This window comes from Marmota monax, unplaced genomic scaffold (assembly GCF_021218885.2).
Source record: "Marmota monax isolate L192 unplaced genomic scaffold, Marmota_monax_Labrador192_F-V1.1 WCK01_AAM20220418_F8-fsc00080, whole genome shotgun sequence".
NCBI lineage: Eukaryota > Metazoa > Chordata > Mammalia > Rodentia > Sciuridae > Marmota > Marmota monax.
The window spans coordinates 3,188,160-3,207,908 of NW_026694750.1; the positions used below are offsets into that span (position 1 = coordinate 3,188,160).

Here is a 19,749-nt window from a genome sequence, read left to right on the forward strand (position 1 = left end):
GCTGATATAGGAGGATTGTAAGTTCAAGGCCAGGCTCTGCAATTTAGTTAGGCCCTAAGCAACTTAGCAAGACCCTGTGTTGCTTGGGATATAGCTCATTGATAAACGTGTCCCTGGGTTCAATCCCCAGTACCAAATTAAGAAAAAAAAAAAAGAAAGAAAAAAGAAAATAGTCTCCTTTAGATGGATCACTTCCCTAGCTCCCTTGCAGTATTGTACTAGGGATTGAACCTAGGGCACTATACCACTTAGCCACATCCCTAGCCATTTTTAATTTTAATTTTTAAAAAATATTTTTTAGTTGTCAGTGGATTTTTTTTTTTAACTTTATATGTGGTGCTAAGGATTGAACCCAGGGCCTCACACATGTTAGGCAAGCACTCTACCACTGAGCCACAACCCCAGCCCCTTTAATTTTAATTTTTATAAATTGCTGAGGCTATCCTTGAACTTGGTACCCTCCAACCTTGGCCTACAGAATCGCTAGGATTATAGGTGAGCCCCACTGTACCCTAATTTTTGTAGGAAGGTTGTGGGAAGAAAAATATGTCTCTACAGTAATTTCGTATTTTTATTTAAAAAGTAAATGAGAGAAATCAGGTCAAAACAATGCAGCCCCCTTTCCCTTCCTCGTATGGTATGTTGGCATGGCTTCAAAAATTTTAGTTCATACCATCTCTGATCTTATCTGTGATTTAGTACTATTTATGTCAAATAAACTCTTTAAGTTTTGTCACTTAATTTTGTAGTGAGGTTATCTGATTTTTTTTGAATATTTCAAAGCACTGGTAGAGATGATTTGACCAGATACTGTTTTTGCAGATTGTATATTGAGATCTCACGAGATCATCCTTTTGGATCACTTTGGGTTGCCATGGTAGTTTTTAAACAAAAAAAGATAGTTTTTTAATCTAGGTGCAAGGAAGGCATTGATAAGTCATTGTGATTATTCCAAATGCCAGGTTTGAGGATGGGCTCTTGTTCTTCCTGTTCTCCAGGCAACAGTCCTCCATGTGTAAGAGTGCAGAGAAGAGTTTAGCAAGCAGAGATCAGGGGCTGCCTTTGATAGGCCAGCAAGTTCCTTTCCTTCCTTCTCTTAACAGAATTTACCCCCTGGTATAATTTACAGGTAACCATTCCCTTGAATGTCACTTTGCAGTAAGAAATTATAGAATATAGCTTCTCTGGAAGATTTTTTTATGTACCAGCTAATAGCTTAGCTGCTTTATGTCTCACAATAAGAGGGGAAATAAGATAAAAAAAGATTCTTGATTATGAAAAAAAAATATAAAGCTTTTTCCTGTGTAAAATAATGACAAATTTGTACCTAGTCCTCACTATCTAAGCATCTGTTGTTTAATTCAGTCCTGTCTTACTTTACTCACACTAAAGCTAGAAATGGCTTCTTGGTGGGTATAGGGAATGGAAACATGAGTTTTCAGATTCTGTAAGATTGAGATCAGAATTGTATGCCCTTCACTGTCCACATTATAGTGAACAAATAACTGAACAAACAGGGAATGTGAATTGCTAATGTTATATAAAAAAGGGAGGTGTTATTTGTGAGATTGGTATGACCAGAAGGTGGTGGAATGAAGGATGAAAGACAGTTTGGCACAGATGGGACATGGGAGTTGATGTTTCTTTTGGAGAATGTAGCCCAGGGGAAGAGGGTGGCATTTATTTGCATGGGACTGAGTCATTGAAATCAGCACATTACTTTTTTTTTTCTTTTTCCTTTTTTTGTTTTTTTTTCTTTTCTTTTCTTTTTTTTTTTTTTAAATTTTAGGTGGACACAATATCTTTATTTTACACTTATGTGGTGCTGAGGATTGAACCCAGTGCCTTGTGTGTGCTAGGCGAGCACTCTACCACTGAGCCACAGCCCCAGCCCTTCTTTTCTTTTCTTTTCTTTTTTTTTTTTTGGTGGTGCTGGGGATTGAATCCAGGACCTTGTGCATGCAAGGCAAGCACTTTTCCAACTGAGCTGTATCCCAAATCCCAGCAAATTACTTTTGTCACTTGAACTTTAAAAGGTCAAATCATTAGTTTGTGACCTATTCATTATTCATGTTGAAACCAGTGAATAGTAGCTAGGCTAGGATGACTTTCTGTCATGAAATTGAAAAAGATAGCTTTCCATAGGAAGTGATTGGAAGAAGAGGACATTGTAGATTGTGGTTTGTGTTTAGGTTGAGTAAGAATTATATAACTGATACCTAGAGATTTGAAATGCTGGGAGTGGGTACAAGAGGGGCCAGAGGGGCACAGATATGAAGAACTTGGGTCATCCCGATGTCATGTAAGTTGGAGCTACAGTTTTTATCTAGGGAATTCTGTTTTTACTTGAATATTATATTAGGGGTGTGAAGACAAAGTTTACCCTGGTGGGAAGAGGCCTCTGGCTTGTTAAGAAGATGTTGACTGAATGTTGAAGCAGAGTTTCTTTTTCTTTTTCTTGAGCTTCTGGGACCCAGATTAAGATAGAAAGTTCAGTAACTCATTTCTGAGCTGATGTTGTGCATGGATTCAGGGATTAAGTCTGTTGAATTTGCTTCTGAGGAGAGAAATCAGTTGGGGAATTCGGGCCGACACAGTGATGCATACGCATCCCAGTGGCTCAGGAGTCCCAGGCAGGAGGATCAAGCCAGCCTCAGCAAAGGTGAGGCACTAAGCAACTCACTGAGTCCCTGTCTCTAAATAAATTACAAAATAGGGCTGGGGATGTGGCTCAGTGGTCCAGTGCCTCTGAGTTCAATCCCTGGTACCAAAAAACAAAACAAAAAAAACAATAGTTGACATTCAGTTTTTATTTCTTCTCCTTCCTTCTCTTCTTCTTCTTCCTCCTCCCTTTTTCCTTCTTCTTTCTCCTTCTTCCTCTGTCTTCCTTCTTACCCCCTCCTTCCTCCTCCTCCGCCGCCTCCTCCTTTCTTCTTCTTCTCTCTCCTCCACCACCACCACCACCACATCAACATCCTTCTCCATGTTCTCATCGCAAATCACCTTTGGATACAAAATCCTGAAGTCCTGCACATAGTTTCCTGGAAAGGTGTGTTCTATAGAGAGGGCTTTCTCGTGATCTCTCTGTGGAGTTTCTGGTGGACTGAACTCTCCACTGGACGAGGGATGGCTCCAAACAGCTGCTTCTTTCTCTTTCTTGGCTCCTAACATGTGTGAACAGTGAGGCAGTAGAGGAATTTGTCAATTGTCAAGAACATTCTGAAGGGTCAGAAGAAAAGATAAAACAAATGGCATTTTCATCATGGCATTATGAGCAGTCTCCCTAGGAGGTTTGATTGACTCTCATACCTTTCCTTCTCAGTAAATAATCTGTACATTTTCTTGTCCTAAGCTTTATGATGATTGTCAGTTGTAACGTGGAAGGATTTTACCTTTCTATAGGTATTGCTTTCCTTTTTTAAATCTTAAGATGCCATTTAAAAAAAAGAAGAAAAGAAAAAACCTTTTCTACTCTAACTGTTGATTTTGTTGGAGTTCAATATCTTTCTTGCTTCCCTTCTCATCTAAAGGTGGGGTTGTCTGTTGTTTGCTGGTTATCTCCACCCTCAGGATGGTGAAGGTTATTAGGGTGGGAGGGTTGGTCTTGGGGGCGGAGCTCCTGGAGGTGGGATATAGCACTTGCTGGTCCCTGTTGGGAGGCTACACCCCAAGGATCTCCTTTGGGGCTGCTCATGTGATATGGGTTCCTGGTCTTATCTCGTTATATTGCCTGTAGACCTCACAATTCCTGGTCTCTCATTTATTCTTTAAACTGTATCTCACTTACACCACCTTCCTTTCTGCTTCTCTATCATGAATCTCTCTCTCTGGAGGTTTTATGGGCTGCGCACCTGCAGCGGAGAGCTGTTTTGTATTGGGCAGTTCACGGCTGGGCTTTTCGAGCTATGGACTGGCCTGGTAGCCCGCAAACACTGTTCCAGGTTAGCGGTTACAAGGGAGAGGGGGGGAACTGGGGACTAGAGGTACCTTGATATTGCTTCTAGGCCCCAGCAGGTATCCCAGGCTGGGAGTTGCCCCAACTAAAGATGGTGTCAAAGGTGTCCCAAGATGGAGGTGGCTGTTTTCAGAGATGGGTTGTTGGGTGGGGTTGGGCCGGGTTGTGGCGTTGGGTGGCATTTTCAGAGTTGTAGCTCTGTGGCATGAAGTATTGTCACTGGCAGCTGTCTCCAGACCCTGTCCTGTGTCCCCAGGTGCAGGCTACCCCGAGTTGGGCAGTATGGCAGTGATTGCAGTGTTCCAAGATGGAGGCGACTGGGGGAGCCCCATGTTGGTAGATGGGGGTTCATACAGGAGTGGTGGCCTTGCATGTGTGCAGCGGCCATGTATCCTGCATCGGTGGGCAGCCAAGTCCCACACAGGTGTTGATGCCAGCGGTCCTGGGTGGGTGGGCGGCCGGGAGTTCTGAGCTGAGGTCTGGAGACCTGTGTTGGAGCAGCTTTCAGGATGGGGGGATCCTCTAATAATTTGCAGAGAAAGAGTATCCCCTCTACCAGAATCCTAGGTCACAGAGAGAGACAGAATGCAACCTCATTCTAGCCCACCATCTTGGATCCGGGTCTACTCTAGCTGTTGAGAGTAAATAATTACCCAACCATTGCCATATCAAATGCAGTTTAAGAAAGTGCTCTTTTTTCCCTGAAGAAAATGTAATTTGGTTTACTTTATTCCATCTCTGATTGGTGGCCATGGTTTTCTTTACAATTAGAAAATAAATTATGTTTAGGTTAATATTTAATAGTTATCCACAAGAGATTAAATTAGTTTTCTTTTTTGTGGTTTAAATGAAAAGATCATTGTATAGCACATTCAAGTGGTTTTCTTTGAATTTTTTTTTCTTTCCTCAAAATGTTTATTGAGAATAAAGTAGCACTTGGCAAAATCATTTTTGTGAATGTGAGAACATCTATCTGAATAAGTTATTTACAATTTTGACTTGCTGTGTAATCTTTTTAAAATTTTTTTTGTTATACATGGACACAGTATCTTTTATTTTCATGTGGTGTTGAGGATTGAACCCAGTGCCTCACATGTGTGAGGCAAGCGCCTCTGCCACTGAGCCACAACCCCAGCCCCTTTGCTGTGTAATCTTGAGCAATTAATTCCTTTTTTCTAAACTTCTTCATGTGGATATGGATAGTCCTATGGGATCCCCCTTTCCCTGAAAAAAATCAGATTCTTTAAATTATCAAGAAGGTTGTCAAAAAGAACCAAAGGGCAGTTTTCCTTTAGCTTGAATTTATATAATTTAATATTGCCTTTGAAAAGAAATTTTTACTATGAAAGGTATGCGCTTTGTCATTTATTTATGCAGTGCCTTTTATGGGCCCTGTCTTTTGTTCCCTTAAAGGTAAATGCCATTGTTTTAAATTTTCTTTTTCTTTTAAAGACTGTGTGTATATCGAGAGTCGGAGGCCAAACACACCGTATTTCATCTGTAGCATTCAAGACTTCAAACTGGTAAGCATGCTTTACTGTGCCTCCTCTGCTCTGAGCCTCTTGTGGCCAGCCCCACTGCTCTCTCACTTTGCCCTCACCCTTGACAGGAAGCAGTCAACAAGGCAGTTGCTAGTTTCATCTTTTCAGTTTTGCGACATGGTGTGATCATGTTTTTATATTGTAAACAATATGTCTGAAGTATTTATTCTTTTAGTAGCTGTTTTGACAATTTCAGAGATATTCTTGAGTTTCTGAAATAGTTTGCTTTTGCCATTATTAAGAGTCTGAGGTAAATTTAGGAATTAATAACTAGGAAAAAAAATACAAATGAGCCAGAGACAAGTTTCTTGTGAAGAACTATATATTTCTGTGACATTTTGGTGGGTCTGGAGTGTACCTCGAATCTGGTTTTGGGCTTTCCCAAATGTTTTAAGAAGGAAGTCTGCATCATGCATGGTCCAGCTATTGTCCTTTCTCAATGGGGACTTTCCCACTAAGAATGTTAGCTGGGCGCCTCTTTCCTATTATGAAGTCTCTTGGGTTTAGACTGGTGGTTTCCACAATTTTGTTTTTGGATCCCTGGATGTTGAAAGATTTTTGCACATGTCTGCAAATTAAGCATCCTCAATCTTGTGTATATAAATGCACTTCACGTGTCTATATATCTTATTTTTCAAGTATATTAATATGCTATTTTGATATTTCAAAATTTATGAGCAATATGCAGTTAAAAATCACTGTTACGTATTTTCTTCAAAAGCCTGATAAATGAAAATACTGTGGAAGTAGTATCATTTGGGAGTCTTTTGATATGTTTTGATCTTAGAATGGGATCCTTTTGCTTAAAGGTTGCGGACCACTGTCTGCACTGTTAGGTAGAGAAATATCCTGATTCTTTAGCTTTGTAGAGGATGTATATCAATTAGTACCTGTGAATACCCCATTTCCAAAACCCATTGAAATTTAACAGTATTTGTGTTCTGACACACATTTCATGTGATATTTCAGTCTAGAGAAAAGTAATGTAGTCTGAAAAGTTCTTTAACCCCTCATCTCCCTTGTTTCTTTTTATCATCTTCAGTGACCCAAACATCTGGTTTACTAACAAATATGTGTTATTTATTTTTCCTTATTAAAAAGTTATTACATAAATAACACATGCTGACTGATTTTGAAGAGAGTCAACTGTGCCATTTACTTCTAAGATTTATTGACTCTTTGCAGGCTGCTTACAACTTCCCTTGCTGTTTTGCAGAGGAGCATTGCTGTTTAAAATTGGAAATTAAATGCTTTATATTCAGTTTCATGCCGGGATGACTTTTTACCATTTTTGGAGGTCTTTGCTCTTTATTGTATATTTCCTTACAAAGTTTTTTTTTCTCAGATACTGCACTGACACTGAAATTTTGGGAGGTGGACTTGTTTCCAGAAGAGTTTTATTTTGGTGTAGTAGCTGCTGCTACTGTTCTCTTCTTGCTTATTATCTGTGTGTGTGATTTTTACTAAACCAAATGCTTGTGTACCATGGAAAGTACATGGCTGTGAAATAAAATTGTAAAGATTTTTTCTCTTACCTGTTAAGATTCTGAGCTCCTTTGTACAGTTTTTTGCACATTAGCAGGTGCCTTCATGTTTGAGCAGTGCCCCTTACAAAGGGCTGATTATTGTGTGATAGTTGCTGTTCTGGGCAGAGACTTCTGCTGAGATACAGTAATTGCTCAGGGTATTAACAGCAATAAAAGCTGAATCTTCTGTTGTCGCTGTTGGTATAATACAGCACATGTAAAGCTGTCTGCAAAAACAAGTGGAAAGTATGGTGTAGTGTGTTTAGACACCTTTTTTGGATGCATACACTGCTATTTTTTGTGTTTGAGATTCTGTATTAGTACATACTTGTGATTGTTGCATGAGAATAATAGAGATGGTGCAATATTGATCCTGGAAAAAAATGTAGTTATATTCACTTTATTATTTTTGTAGTTCTGCATACTTCTTATGAAAAGATAAATAAATAGATGAGAATTTCCCTCCCTTCACTTCACCCAAGCAATAAGGGGAAAAGATGAACAGAAGGAAATATGCTTTTGTTTTTTGCAAGATTTTAAAGATTGGAGTTGGTTTTGCCCATAGCAAATAACATGGCAACTGAAGCAATGAAAATGAAAGAAAAATCCAATAGCTTTGTAATGTTGTAATTAGATATTTTATCTTTTTAGCTATTATAAAGCAAAAATTTGGTTTGTAGGTTGTAACTGAGAGATGTGAGATATGTTTGTTTATACCAGAAATGAGAATTAATCATTTTACAGTTGTGGGTTTTTGAGATTAAGATGTTGAGTATAAGGGGATTGTAAAAAGAATTTGCTGATTGTTCTTTATGGTAGTGTTCCAATGGTAAGATTAGTCTAAGATAAACTTACAGTGTTTAATAGAATAAAAGCTAATGAGTTGAAGTGGGGATGAGGGGATACCTTCTACCAGTCATAACAGTAGGGTAATACTAAGTTATTGAACTGTGAGGGTCTTGGGTAACATTTCATCAACTAACCCTAACTAACCCTAAGGAGAACCTTTGGATTTTATGTGGGGATCTGGGTTGTCTTCTACACTCTTCTATTACATTCTCTTAGAATCTGGCTCTATAGTACAGAACAAAACTACTTTTCTGTCCTGGCTTATGACTTAGTGGCCCAGCCAGAGTATTTAAACAGTTTCCCCTTTCACTCTCCATAGTGTCTCAGTTTGGATGATAAGATGTGGGCCTTTTGTTTGGGGTAGGGCCCATGGCCCCTGCCTTATTCATATTTAAGCATCAGAATACAGGCATCTGGCACTGCCAGGCATATTTATAGTACTCATTTTCAGAGAGGGTGGAGGCTATGGTGGTACAGAGTAATTAAATTTCTAACTGTGCAGAGGTTTCTAAAGGTAGCATTTTCAAGGGAAGTGAATCATGTGTTCTATTAGGAAGCTTTCTTACTCTTAGAAATTATTCATTTGATTTGGCTTATTTCCAAACCAGGAGATCTGGTTCTGTTTGAATACATCAACCAAACTTATCTATGGAACAAGTCTTTAAAAGCAGGGGCTCAAGAGAGCAGATGGCAGTATGTGCTTAATTGGGAAGTAGGAAGAAAAAAGGATCAACAAGAAAGTAGGTTTCTGCACCTATCTCATAAATAATAAAACAGTTGGCAAAATCTTTAGTTCTTTAAAACAATAATCTGGAGTGGCAATCTGTGATCTTTGAGGCTTGACGTGAAAAGATGAATTGAACTTTTTTTGTTGTTGTTTTTTAAAGAGTTTAGATTTGGAAAACCAAGGCAGTTAGCAGGGTTGCAGGCTAAAAGGATGAATCAAGAATTGCCTGAGTGTTAGATGGCAAACTGGTAAGCTAGAGGACATCTGTGAAAGCAGAGGACCACCCAAGGAGGCTGACACTTCTGTCTTGGGTTCTTAGATCATCCTTTTGCTCCCTGTCTGTAAAGGACTCTTTACTTGGACTAGATTGAGTGGATCTCCATTAACTGCAACTGAAGGCTTGGTGTGACATCTTTAACCCTTTCTTCCGCTGCCCTCCTCTATGTTTCTGGGTTACCATGCCACTTAAATTGCTTGGAGAGTTTTGTTCGTGAAAGAGTCAGGATCATCAAGGAGTATTCTATCCCAGAATGCAATTAGGAGTGTTTTGGGTCATCATCAGTGCCTCTGACTGGCATTTATTGAAAACCTGCTTTGTGGTTTTTGTTGAGTGACCATAAAGGGCAGTTAAGAAGTTTAAAATATTGGTCCTTCTCCCAGTGATTGAATTATAATCGGACAGACAGTTTGTGGTATTATTGATGTTAAGTTTTTCTTTTTTTTAAGAGACTACTCAACAGGATTGGTGGAGGAAAAAATCATTTATTCACTTTTTGTTCTAAAAGAAAGATTTCTTTCTTTTACTAAAAACTACAATTCTATTTTTATAAAAATTCAAGTCTTAAGTATAATAGAGATCTAGTTTGCTATCTAGGAGTAATAGAGATCTAGTTTGCTATCTAGCATGGAGTCTGAGAATGATTCCGTATAATAACAAGGAGTTCCTTGTAATAGTTCCTGCCTAATTCTTTATTCATAGATCAGTAATCAAAGCTCTTTCTTTAATATTCTGCATGGGGTTTTATGTGGATTCTTGAGTTGCCATCACTGTTACACTAGAAGGAAGTATGTTTTTGGTTTCCTAGTGGGTTTTTCAGCTGTTACTTAGGCCAAATGAGTTTTCAGGAAAAATATGTAATTATTTGAATACCATTTAAGATTCAATTGATTCATTTTATTAAAACTGGAGAAATCATCCCTCAGATTGAACTTGGTTTAAATAGTACTTAGAGTGAAGAAAGGTCATTGAGGATGTTATAAAGTGGACTGTGAGTTGCGTGGGTGCATTGTTAACAGTGATGCATGGAGGAGTGTGCTGTTGCACTGTCCATCCCAAAAGAGAGTACATTTTCATTGCTGGTTGTGAGTATGGAATAGCTAAGAATATATATCACTCACTAGTCACCTTGGAGGAGACACATCTCCATTTCTGCCATGAACGTGGAAGCCAGGTTATTCATGGTTTAATACCATATCCCTGTCTATGTTTCATTGCCATATATGAGCAGCCGGAGTGGGGAACATGAACATTTCTCCATGATCTCTGGTCTTTACTCACAACTCTACTCCAAAGTTGATTGTTACCTGTCAGTTCTTATTCATGTGTTTCCTGATAGTACAGCTGAAGAGAGGCTGCAGAGAAATTATCTTCAGCTTAGGTACTGCTTATGGAAACTGCTCTCCCTTCACCAAATTTAGCTGCTCAGAAGTGGATTAAAAGCAACAAGAAGCTGTTTTACTTCTTTTAAAATGAAAATTTAGTAATTAAGGAACATAGGAGATGTCATGTAGAGGCTTCATTAACAAGCACTCTTTGGGTGCACATTCACATGTATACATAATGATTTATTAGACACGTGTATTACCTATTACAGTTGTTTAATTGCAGTTTTGTTATTGTGACTGTGGAGCACAGATTGTACGGTATATATATGCATATTATGAAATGGGCATTCATTTTAATAATAAGTAAATCTTGTATCGGAGTGTTTTTTCAGTGGTGGGAGAGAAGATCCCCATTAGTACGAATATAACTAATTCAGAATTAATCAGGGATACGTAACTCTGGGACTGATGGACTCAACATTGGGCTGTCTGGGTTCCTATGCTCCGTCCTGTGAGTTGCTATCTTTCATGATCTTGGGCAAGACACTTAACCAACTTAACTTTACTTTATTTACATATGAAGTTGGGGTAAAAAGACTTACCTCACCAGGTAGGTAGGCTGTTTACAAATCATGTAGCACAGGGCCTTCCCTGAAGGATAACAGTAATCATGATGTTGATATTTAGTTGGTACTCTTTGTCTGTTCTGTTCAGTGATCAATATTGTGTGCTTAGCACTTTGACTTGACTATAACATCCATCCTAAATACTAAACATTGACTGAGTAACATTTCAGTGGAAAAAAAATTCCCTGGATAAGTTTTGAAAAACTTCAGTAGTAGTAGTTTGAAAAAATTCAGGCATTAGTGCTGTGTCTGTTGAGCATCTCTGTGGCCAACAAGAGTTTCTGGTAAAACGTAAATGCTCAGTAAATATTAGTTGAATGAAAGAGTTTTGGGGGGAAAGACTAATCCCAAGAAATTTGATCATTTACCTTTAGTTAGCCTGTAGTAGTATTTAATGTATTTAAATGATGAACCTATTCCTTTAAAAATATTTCTCTAATTTTTAAAAAGTAGTTTCTTATTTCCCTCAGGGAAATGTTATGCCATAACATATTTTAGGAGTCATTATATTCTGTTTTAAGTTTTCAATGTGACTGGCTTTTAGCAAAATTAAATGAGGCTTAGTCTTTGTGTGAACATACCAGAAAAGGCCACCTGCTGTGAGAAGTGCCTCAGGGTGGAGAAACAGCTTCTGAGGGTCAGTGGTGGTTTGGATTGTGTTTCTGACATCCCTGGGGTAGGCCTGAAGTCCATGTTTCTTTCTGTAGTTCCTCCCCTTTACCCTCTTGCTTTATGCCTTATAAAAAGTTCAGTACCACTCAGTTACAGCTTTGTGGTATGTGTGTTGTGTTGGATGATGAAGCAACAGTTTTCACATTTGTTACTGTTTCTATTTTGAGGGGTGTGGACCTGCCTGTCATTTAAAAACAAATAATGAATGGACAGTAGGATGCTTCTTTCAAAGAAGTTGGTCCTTTCGGTTTGGTTGCTCTCATCTGTCAGAAGTGAGTGCATTCATGTGGTTGTACTCTAGACTGCGATTTCTTTTTTTCCTTCATTTGTTTTTTTAAGTTGTTGCATACTAATTGTACATACTTATAGGGTACAGTATGCCATGGTTTCTAAGGTAAGAAATGGTGTCCATTACTGAACTGGTGCCAGAATTTTAGAGGCCATACTTTTATTTTTCTTTGTTTGAAATAAAGGTCATCCTTGCTTATATTAGCCTTGTTAAAAAAAAAAAATAGAAGGGGATATTAGGTTTACACCAGACTATTAAGTGCAAGGACTAAACATTCTTTGTATTTGTAAATTTGAAGTTTATAGTTTCATTTAATCTTTTAAGAGGCACAAGTTGAAATGAAAGTTCTTAGCTCTGAGTTGGATGGATGTATAGTTAAGGTAAGGTTGTTGGATATCCGAACCTCATACCCTCTCAATTACCGGAGCAGTGCTGATAGAGTCTTTGACTAAAACATCCTTTTTGCATTTCATAGATATCAATTTAGAAATAGATAGCGAGATGTTCACTTTTTTTCTTTTAATTTTTTTAAAGAGAGAGAGAGAGAGAGAGAGAGAATTTTAATATTTATTTTTTAGTTTTGGGTGGACACAACATCTTTGTTTGTATGTGGTGCTGAGGATCAAACTCAGGCGGCACGCATGCCAGGCGAGCGTGCTACCGCTTGAGCCACATCCCCAGCCCCGAGATATTCACTTAACTGGAAGTTAAAATGAAGTTTTGGGAGTAAATAATCTCAGACCATTCTGTTTTTTTTTTTTAAAGCTCCGTTTTTCTCTGTTTCTCAGCAGTTGGTTTTACTCTTGGCTGCAGGGCAGGATGGGCCCCTGGAATCTAAATTTTAATGGTACACAAAAACTGTGAATTTGGGTAATTAATTTTCTCCTGATTCATTTAGATTTTAGGGTTCCAAGAAGTCGTTTAATTTTTTTAAATTATATATATTTCTATAAAATGTTTATCTGAAAATGTTATTTACTTATTATATGTATGTGAAACTTTATGCAGAAAACTAGATATTCTAATTTTTGTTTTTCAATGCACTTAAGAAAGTTGGGACAGTCTGGTCTTTTGCAGATATCTGCTGTGCAAGAAGATTGATGAAGTCTTGTTCAAACTTGACTCCTTAGAACTGGAAATTTGTAATTTGTGTATGTATATATGGGTGTTTGTGTTAAGAACCAACTCAGAATAGTACCAGAAAAAAACAGGAAAAGTGCTTGAGAGAAAATTAGGAAACTGAGATACTGTCAGTGTTTTCTGATTCATAAGAATAATGATTTGCTTTGAAAAGGCTTTGATTTTAAGGCCTAAAATGTTTTAATCATTTCTTGAACTTTTACATATTTAAAATAATGCCGAAGTGTTTAGAAATGCTTCACTGTGTGTTAAAATTTTAAAACTTTTAATTTGAATGTTTTATTTGAATTTAAATTCTGATTCATTGAATTCCTAGTCAGGACATTAAAGAGGAATTCATCTTTGTTTTGATGCTTATGGTGAAAAATATTAAATATATTGTACATTTAAATGCACACTTGAGTTTTTACTTGAATTTGAATTATAGCAGGGGGAGGAGGGAAGTGTATGATGGAGGAGGCTATTTCTGATGACACAAGACAGTCATTGATATTGTCATAGAGGCTCTGGTGATCAGAGACCAACTGCAGAGGTTTACTATGAGGAACTGAAGATACACTGTACATGGTGATCTGTAAAGAAAGAAAGGAAAAGAGCATGATCATGATAAAGACATTCCTAATAGCTTATTTTCTTGATTTGTCTTGGGGGTGTTAAGAGACATAAAAATAGTAGTTAGTGGATTTTATGAAAATCTTGGTTCGCAGAAGTATTTTAGACAATGATGGTTTCTCAAAAAGGATCACATGTAACAGGGAACCTTATTGATGATTTAATATTTTAAAAAGTTGACTTTCTGTTACTTAACCATCTTTAAGAACAGAGGTTCTTATATCTATAAGGATTTGGCTTACAGATTTCTAAAGTTTATAAACCACCACATGAAACTGGATTAGTTGGTTAAAAAAAAAATGTTAATATGCTTTCTAGAATATTTGAAAGGGAACATATTCAAACTATTATTGTGACATCTTTCCTGATACTCAGAAGGACTATACTAGCTTTCAGAAGTGCTTTCTAATCTTTTTTTTCTTCCTAGTTTTAAACGTTTTCAATGTTTAGAGAGAGAGAGAGAGAGAGAGAGAGGGAGGGAGGGAGGGAGGGAGGGAGGGGTGGTACATGTTTAACTGGCTTTGCCCCCAGAAGAAATAACTGTCTTGAGCTTTGTGCTCTGTGCCTGTTCATTAGCCTCACCTTGTGGGCATTTTGAGAAAATTAAATCTCACTTTGAATGTCCTCATCTTTCCTCTGTTTTTAAGCCAATGTCTATTTATCTTACCTTCATCTTTACAAAATTAAAGTAGTACTTCAAGAAAATGACAGGATCTCTGTTTGGCTGCTGTAATGCCTAGACTGTTTATTAAATATATGGGCTTCAGCATGTTGCATTAGAAATTCTTCTGAAAGCTGGGTTGGTCTACATGTGGTTTAGTTTCACTGTTGTATTTACATAATAGCACTGAATATTTTGTTTTTATTATAAGCAAAGCATGCCATTATTACTGTGCTATTGCACTGTATCACATCTTTACTTGGTTATTTTGAGGGGCACACACCATACTTTTTATGAAAGGACCTAGTTGAAATCTGGAGCCAGAAGTTTGTTCACACAGAAATAAGGAAACAGCTTTGATTAATGCAGAATGCTAACTCTAGTGACAGAACAAAGTCTCTGAGATTTCAGAGGCCATCTGCTAAAGGATTTTTGCAGATACCTGCTTGTGTGCTGAGTGCCCCCAATAACCAGGGCATGAGGGGGCATTGGGCACGTTAACTTAAAACTCTTTTCTTTTTTAGGTCCACAACTCCCAGGCCTGTTGCAGATCTCCAACTCCTGCTTTGTGTGACCCCCCAGCATGCTCTCTGCCGGTGGCATCACAGCCACCACAGCATCTTTCTGAAGCCGGGAGAGGGCCTGTAGGGGTAAGGAGAATCCCGTTTTTAAAAGCTATCAGTATTTTATATCCCATAGGGTATAAAATAGGAATATTACCTCCCTCCCCAGAGCCCCTTTAAAAATGTGCTGTATCATATGTGTTTTTAAAGGAGTAACAAGTACATGCACAGCGGAAGCAAAATACGGGACTTGCCTTACCCCTCTAGGACAGTTCCAGAAGTTAGTGGGGTTTGGTGGAAGGGTATTTTGGCACCAGCAGAGAGCATGCTGGGCTGCTGCAAGGAGCAGGAGCTGGCAATCAGCAGCGAGTATGGATGTTGGCAACTGAAATGGGGGAAAAGGGGGTAAGTTTGAGTGCAAGTGTGGAATGTGCATTTTTCCGGACTCATGGCTCACGGATATAAATCGATTGTTCTTCTCTCAGAGGATGTTTTGTAAAAAGGCTGTTCAGAAGCAGTAAGGCTTTATGGTAATGCTAGATATAGGATAAAGCTCTACCTCTCCCAGCTGCTTATTCTGATAATTGCTGTCTTGATGATTACACAGGAGGTGTAAGATGCAGCAAGATGCAGTGACTCACGTGATCCACCCCTAGAGCACAGGGATCTCCTGATGGAGATCATAAAGGCTCTTCCTGTGTAGTTCAGCAACCCCTCCTTTTTTTGTCTTCTTTACCCTTCTTACTTTTCTGAACAAGAGGTTTTTATTCTTAAACTGGGTACCTAAGACTGCTGTTAATCATTAAAGAAGTATAATCCAAGTGTAGAACTTAAATTTGTACTGAATTAGAAAATTATAGCCTTCGGTGCTCTTCTCCTCACCTCAGCATACTCAGAGTACAAGGTGCTGTCGATACATGATGAGTTGTTCAGCTGCAGTGTACAATATTAGCATCTTGGCACTAAGAAAGGATAGTTTTCCAGATGGGCTATAGCACTTGTGGAGGAGTTCTGTGAAGGTAGGTTGGACTGAGAAGCTGGGTATGTTTTTTGACACTTCAGTAAGGTGTAGACAGGCAGAATGGAAGGCTTCCAGGTGCACCTGCCTTCCTATGTGTATAAACAATGCATGCTGTGTGCCTGGTGAGTCTGAGTAAGAAGATGATCTACAGAATGTCACTGAAGAGCGCAGGTTAGTAGGTCTTGGGAGGTAGAGGTGGGAATATAAAATGGGGCTGGTTCACAGAGGATCTTACAGATTAAACAAATTGAGATTTTTATGCGATAGGCAATAGAGAACTTTTGTAGCTATTTTGTAGACCACTGCCTCAGAATATTCCCTGGACACCAGTATGCAGACATTAGGATAGATGTCCCTGTGTTAAGATGGAGACAACCAAGACAGTAGAGATGGGGAGTAATACCTGTATCACTATGACAGCAAACATAGTTACCATAATTCCTCAAGCACTGGACCCAGAAGAGGGTTCACATTATGGAACACTTGACTTCTTGAAATAATAATCATTTACAGTGGAAGATAGAACCCAACATAGGGGTAAACATCTGATTATGATCCCTGGAGCCGTATATTGACATTCTAAGGGGCAAATTAGTCCAGTCTTGACTGCTTACTTTTAAAACTTTAGCCTTTACTAACTTTGGAATATGTGTATCTAAAGAATGGGTTTATTTTTCAGGTTGATGCTTTAGAGACAGACTCTTGCTAAGTTGCTTTGGGCCTCACTAAGTGCTAAGGCTGTTTTGAACTTGTGATCCTCCAGCCTCAGCCTCCTGAGCTGCTGGGACTAGAGGTGTGCTCCATTGCCCTCAGCACTGAAAGGCTTTTAAATTTTGCCCATAACACTCATTTTTAATGAGTTTTCTATATTAGCATTAGCGATGACCAGCATTTAGTTTTGTAGTACTGGCAATTGAACCTAGGGCCTCCCATGTGCTAGGCAAATGCTTTACCACGGAGTTACACCCCCATTCGTTTTATTAGCATTTTTATTTTGAGACAGTGTCTTGCTAAAGCTGCCCTTTGACTTGTGATCCTCCTGCTTCAGCCTCCTGAGTAGCTGGGATTATGGTTGTGCACCACTGTGCCTGCTGGTGTTTATTTTTAGTATTCATGTCCACGGAGGATTTAAATTCGCGATTGGTGGAACTCTCAGATTTCATCCTATATGGGTTATAGAAGATTCTGTATAAGATGATAAATCTTTTAGTCAAGATGATGCTGCGTAAAGCAACTGTATTGATTATTTCTTAATGATGCTTTGTGCTGCCAAAGTCATTTGTGCTGGATCTGAATTGGATCCAGTTGGCAGAGCTCCCTCACTCTTATGTGTGGAACTCTCATAAATTCTGCAGGCACACAGATCTAACATGGTGTAATGAGAGAGCTGCTGGGAGAAAAAAAAATTGATTACAGGGTTGCAGACAATATCATTAACGCTTCTTGCCACGAGATACCAGTTGTCTTCCCTAATAGACTATTTTTGTTAATTTAGTTTTTATAGGGTACCATTGATTGTTTCATAATTTAACTTTCTTTGCATATTCAGGTATATGTGATCTATACCTGAATTTCTACACTAAGGGTAGCATAAACTCATCAGATTTAATTTTATAAGTGTTTAACTTTTGCGGAGGGTGGGGTCAGGTGGGGACCAGTACTGGGGATTGAACCCAGGGCCACTCTGCCACTGATCTATATCCCCAGCCCTTTATATTTTTAAACAGGGCCTAAGTTGTTAAGGCTGGCCTTGAGCTTGTGATTCTCCTGCCTGAGCCTCCTGAGAAACTGGGATTACAGACGTGTGCCACAGTATGTGGCTTTGGTTTATTTTTGTATCAGTTCTGGAGAGGCAACCTTTTTACTTGTTACTGAGAATTTGCTAGCTTGGATGTTTATCTAACAAAAAGTACTGTGCTCACTGGTTGGAGGTGGCAGTGGGGGAGGGAGGAAGGAAGACAAAGACAACATGGCCGGATCCTCCCTGGATTGGTTAGAGGTGACCACCCCCCACCTGCTAATTTGAATAGAAACTACTTGGCAGTATGGCAGAGGGTTGAGCTAAAGAAGGAAAGATGCTGCCATTTCAAGGGGACTTAAAATGTCCATTTCTTTCTGTTGTCATGGATGTGTTCCTGCAGGCCATGTGGGCGGTGCCTTTCCGCTTCCTCACTAGGGGATGGAGGGCTAGTGCATAAGACCTCTTCAGTATGGCTAATTAAAGGCAGTACTCTAATAGTGGGTTGAACTGCTTTGTTTTTAGTAATTTAAAAAAAACAAAAAAAACAAACTCCTATAGTTTTGGGTGCATTTTCCTCTGGGGAACGTTTTTCCTTTTCTTGACAGATTCCTGTGTAACACATACATAAACAGAATTTCTAACCCTGAATTTTCTCATTTGTAAAATGGATATAATTCTATGTACCTCAGAGGGTTGTTGCAAAAATTAAATGAAATAATTTATTTTTTAATTTGTTTTCTTTTTATGTGGTGTGAGGATCGAACTCAGTGCCTCTTTATGCATGCTAGACAAGTGCTCTGCCACAAAGCTACAGCCCCAGCCCATGAAATAATTTATAAAATTTTTGAGCACATTGCAGTCTATATGTCCCCTTAATGTTGGGGATGTGTTCTAAGAAATGCATCATTAGGCAATTTTGTCATTGTGAAAATATCATAGAATATAAATACCCAGCTCTAGGTTATATGGACTTCAGACCTGTACAGTATATTACTGTATTGAATGCTGTAGGCAACTGTACCATTATAGTAAATGTTTGTGTATCTAAACATAGAAAAGGTGTAGTAGAAATACTCGATGATAAGAATTATCTTGTTGTATTGTAATCTTACAGGACTGTCACCATATATGTGGTCCAATGTTTGGTACATAGCTGTACTTAGCTTACAACAAACATGTATTAATTATTATCTGTTTTTACATTACATAATATTTGTGATTTATACAAATTCTGGTTTTAAATTAAATTAATAGTTTTCTAGACATCCTTAATTGATGTCCATATAGACTTCTGATTTCTGAGTTTGAGAGCGTCTGTGAACTTATTGAAATTGTTTGCAAAGTCTTAAGTGTATATTCATTTTTCTGGAAAGAGGATCTGGAATTTGAGAGGTAAAATATATGTATATGCATATATGTATTTTAAAATACTTTTAGCTGTACATGGATACAATACCTTTATTTATTTATTTATATGTTTTATGTGGTGCCAAGGATCAAACCCAGTGTCTCATACATGCTTAGGCAAGCACTCTACCACTGAACTACAGCCCTATCCTTATATTTATTTTCTCATGAGTACTAATCACTATATTCCTAAAATAGGGTAGAGCTAGGGTTGTGGCTCAGGGGTACAGCGCTTGCCTCACATGTGTGAAACACTGGGTTCTATTCTCAGCACTGCGTATAAATAAATGAATAAAATAAGTCCATCAACAACTAAAAATGTTTTTTTAAAAAAACAAAACAACAAACTAATAGAACCGCTGTGGAAAGACTCTGTTGTGGGTCATTTAGAACTTCAGATCAGCTAGCTGTTTTCTCAGGAAGTAAACAGACTGAGAGTTTGTTTACTTTGTGCCCAGGCATTCTGTTGTCTTTTGATATTACTGCTTTTCATATTGGGAGTTGGTACCACGTAATAATTAAAAATGAATGAAAACTTATTATAAAACACTGTCTTAAAAATGAAGCTGACTGGACTGGAGATGTGGCTCAAGCCGTAATGTGCTCGCCCTGGCATGCGCGGGGAGCTGGGTTCGATCCTCAGCACCACATAAAATAAAGATGTTGTGTCCACCGAAAACTGAAAAATAAATATTAAAAAAATTATCTCTCTCCCTCCCTCCCTCCCTCCCTCCCCTCTCAAAAAAAAAAAAAAAAAAAAAAAGTAAAGCTGAATGTGTTTGTTACTTACTCATTGCTTAGAAAGAACTCTAAT

The 19,749-nt window shown here is 38.3% G+C and overlaps 1 protein-coding gene across 14 annotated transcripts in view; it reads left to right on the forward strand.

Moving 5' to 3' along the window:
- Rere (arginine-glutamic acid dipeptide repeats) overlaps positions 1-19,749 on the forward strand; it is a 396,746-nt gene that overhangs the window by 159,244 nt on the left and 217,753 nt on the right. For 10 of the 14 annotated variants that reach the window (XM_058572685.1, XM_058572684.1, XM_058572687.1 and 7 more), the window contains 2 exons: positions 5,408-5,478; positions 14,728-14,853. In XM_058572685.1, the coding sequence (XP_058428668.1) occupies positions 5,408-5,478; positions 14,728-14,853 (197 nt within the window). Of the gene's footprint in view, positions 1-5,407; positions 5,479-12,754; positions 12,942-14,727; positions 14,854-19,749 lie in introns of those variants that run through there. The other 4 variants (XM_058572693.1, XM_058572694.1, XM_058572691.1 and 1 more) reach the window with 3 other exon arrangements.